This window comes from Choloepus didactylus, chromosome 24, assembly GCF_015220235.1.
Source record: "Choloepus didactylus isolate mChoDid1 chromosome 24, mChoDid1.pri, whole genome shotgun sequence".
NCBI classification, from domain to species: domain Eukaryota; kingdom Metazoa; phylum Chordata; class Mammalia; order Pilosa; family Megalonychidae; genus Choloepus; species Choloepus didactylus.
Genome location: NC_051330.1, coordinates 18,965,860 through 18,969,297, shown reverse-complemented (window position 1 = coordinate 18,969,297; position 3,438 = coordinate 18,965,860). Strand labels below are relative to the sequence as shown.

The window sequence follows — 3,438 nt, the reverse complement described above, 5'->3', positions numbered from 1 at the left end:
TCAGTCAGCCGCAGTCAATTGACTGATGATCCAACAAACCGGATGATCACCCGGACCAAATCCAGCCAATTGCATTCTCTCATTGTGGAAGCATGCCCCTCGATGAGTCATCAGTCAGCTGCAGTCAATTGACTGATGATCCAACAAACCAGCCCGTTGGTTTATTAACCAGCCTCAAATATCCTCACAGCAATCGTCAGGCCAGTGCCCGCTTGACCAGACAGCTGGGCCACCTAGCCAAGTTGACACATGAACCCAACCATCACAGTACTTCTCTCTTTTTTACTTTGTCAGTCAACCTAAGGCCTTGTCAATCTTTTTGATATTCTCAAAGAAGCAACTTTTGGTTTTTATTTTATTGGGTTTGTTTTCATTCTTCAAATCATTAATTCTGCTTTAATTCTTTTTATTTCTTTTAGTCTACTTGTTATAGGGTTAGTTTGTTGATCATTCTCTGGCTTCTTCTATTGTTCAGTTAGGCCTTTGGTTTTAGCTCTCTCTTCCTGTTTAATACATGCACTTACAGCTTTAAAATTCTCCATCACCACTGACTTTGCTGCATCCCATATGTTTTGATATATATTGTTCTTGTTTTCATTTATCTCTAGATATTTACTGATTTCTCTTGCAGTTTCTCCTTTGACCTACTGATTAGGAGTGTATTGTTTAACCTCCACATATTTGTGAATGTTCCAGTTCTTTGGTGGTTATTGATTTCTAGTTGCATTCCATTATGGTCAGAGTATGTGCAATGTATAATTTCAGTCTTTTTATATTTGTTGACTTGTTTTGAATCCCAGCATATGTTCTATATCCCTTTCTCTTAAACATTCATTTTCAAGATCTTTAAAATCAGGCTGTGGGAGGTGGAACTTCGGAGAAATCCAGAATGGCTACTCTGATCTTTGTTGATAAGGAAAATGGAGAACCAGGCACCCGTGTGGCTCCTAAGGATGGGCCGAAGCTGGGGCCTGGGCCTTCAGTCAGAGCCCTAGATGGGAGATCTCAGGTTTCAACACCCCGCGTTGGCAAAATATATGATGCTCCACCAGCCGTACCTAGAGCTGCCAGAAAGGCTTTGGGAATTGTCAGCAGAGCTACAGAAAAGTCAGTAAAGACTAATGGACCCCTCAAACAAAAACAGCCAAGCTTCTCTGCCAAAAAGATGACTGAGAAGACTGTTAAAGCAAAAAGCTCTGTTCCTGCCTCAGATGACATCTATCCAGAAATAGAAAAATTCTTTCCCTTCAATCCTCTAGATTTTGAGAGTTTTGACCTGCCTGAAGAGCACCAGATTGCACACCTCCCCTTGAATGGAGTGCCTCTCATGATCCTCGAGGAGGAGAGGGAACTTGAGAAGCTGCTAGAGCTGGGTCCCCCCTCCCCTGTGAAGATGCCCCCTCTGATGTGGGAGTCTAGTAAGTGAACAAGTACCTTCCTTGAAAGGCTGCAAACAACTTGTTTCATAACACTTCCATTACCGTGGGGACAGAGTTGTGCCGAAGGCTACCACATCATTCTGTCTTTTGAGGTTTCAGAATAATGAAAACTAATCTCAATTATGATTGCATTTTAGTCCTTAATGCCTGAGTAAAATTAAGTCATTCTGGAATCTGAGCAGTCTTAGATACAGCAAAATAAGATAAATTTAACCTATAACTTCTTAGGCTATAAGTTGATTATAAATGTGCTTGGAATGCAAATTCCAAGTTTTATCCAAAGTTAATAAAGGATCAAGAGACATATGCACCATGGTGTAGAATGACAATAACTTCTTATTACAAAATATTTGAGGTCTTGGTTTAAACTGGTGGTCACAAGTCATCAACAGAATGTCTTCTATTTGCTCTTGTCTGGCTTTGACCGGATAGCTTGTATTATTTTTATAAGTTACATTAGTAAGACTATTAGTTCTTACTTGGATCTCTAAAAGAAATAGAGGTTCAAATACTTCTAAGACTCATTTCCTAATGAAGGTCAGTTTGGGGGCCACAACCACTTTTCCAAAAGTGTATTGAGGAGGTGGTTCTGGGGGAGGAGGGATAGGGACCCATTAGACAAAGGGAAAAACATGAATTTATGATTAAAAGTGACAACCACGTCTGTGATGACATGGATAGTAACTCAAGGATTTACAGAAATTTAATAAGAAATTCCTGTTTTCTAGCTCTGTTGCAGTCTCCTTCAAGCATTTTGTCAACCCTGGATGTTGAATTGCTACCTGTTTGCTATGACATAGATGCTTAAATTCTTAGTGCCTTATAGTTTGTGTATATTTTTTTGTATCAATAAAGCAATTCTTTATTAAAAAAAAAAAAAATCAGGCTGTGGATGGTGTTTGCAGGGAAGAGAAAAGTGCCCAGGAGAAGAGGGGGTGGTGATCTTGGTGCTAAATCTGGGTTCTTCATCTGCTAAGAGGCAGAGTGGTATAATTGAAGGACAAATTCTTGTGGGTCACAGTTCCCTGAGTTCACTCCAGGGACTTCCCATTTAAGTCATTACATCTTGCTGAGTTGAGTTCAGCTGGCATTCACTTTATTTTTGTGCCCTTACCATCTCCCTCTCAGGGTGAATTTGTGAGAAATTACTGGGATCATGAGAAAGCCCAGGAACAAATTCTGGTGCTTATTTGCTACTCACGAAATAGTAGATTTCCCAGGCCTTCTTGTGACTTCTACTATACCTGTCTTCCCCAATAACAAACAGGCCCCCCAATGCCCCTTCAGATCCATGGGAAGTGGATAAAGCATCTAAATTATAAGACACTGATCTTTGCAGGTGGACTGAGGAGTTAATATAAAGTCTTCCAACTATAAATCTAGGAATTTCTGTCACAGACTTGTATTCATAAGCTCTGATGGGTTCACTCAGTCATCTCGGAAAGCATGAACAGAAGGCTGGGTTCCGCTGGGACCATCAACAAGTCACCTGTCCGTGGTCCCTCCAACATGGTCTCAGGGTGGTCAGATTCCTTACATGATGGTTCAGGCATCAGAAAGAGGGTGTTCTAGAGAAGCCAGTGAAATGTACTAGTTTCCCAAGAACTGGGTGACAAAGCTGGCGACACAGCCCCCAATGAATACCTTGTGCTTTACTGCCATCTAGTGGCTAAATCTTCGGCTCGTCTCCAAAATCCTGAATTTTGAATTACCCCCAGCAACTCATTCTGCTCAACTGCTTCCTCTGGTCACCGAGCAAGTGGATTGTGGTACCTCCTTTCCGGCCGCTACGGGGCTTTGCTTGGTGTTCCTTTGCCCGTTCTTTAGTTGCCCCACGGGCAGGGAAGGTGGATCTGGGTGGGGAACAGAGACCTGCATTTGGGCCCCAGTCCTCAGAGAAGCGGCAGGTCCTAGCGGCCCTCCTCAGAGGGTCGGCCTTGAGGGGAGTCGGAAAGGAGGCATCGGCCTAGGAGCAGTCCGCGGGGGAGCACCCTCCCTG

At 42.7% G+C, this 3,438-nt stretch overlaps 1 protein-coding gene across 1 annotated transcript; it reads left to right on the top strand.

The window, feature by feature from the left end:
- The first annotated feature begins 878 nt into the window (after window positions 1–878).
- On the top strand, window positions 879–2,247 carry LOC119519931 (securin-like). The gene is made up of 2 exons (XM_037817672.1): window positions 879–1,418; window positions 2,168–2,247. The coding sequence occupies exons 1-2, from the start codon at window positions 890–892 to the stop codon at window positions 2,245–2,247; spliced, it is 609 nt and encodes a 202-aa protein (XP_037673600.1). The 5' UTR covers window positions 879–889.
- The last annotated feature ends 1,191 nt before the right edge of the window (window positions 2,248–3,438 follow it).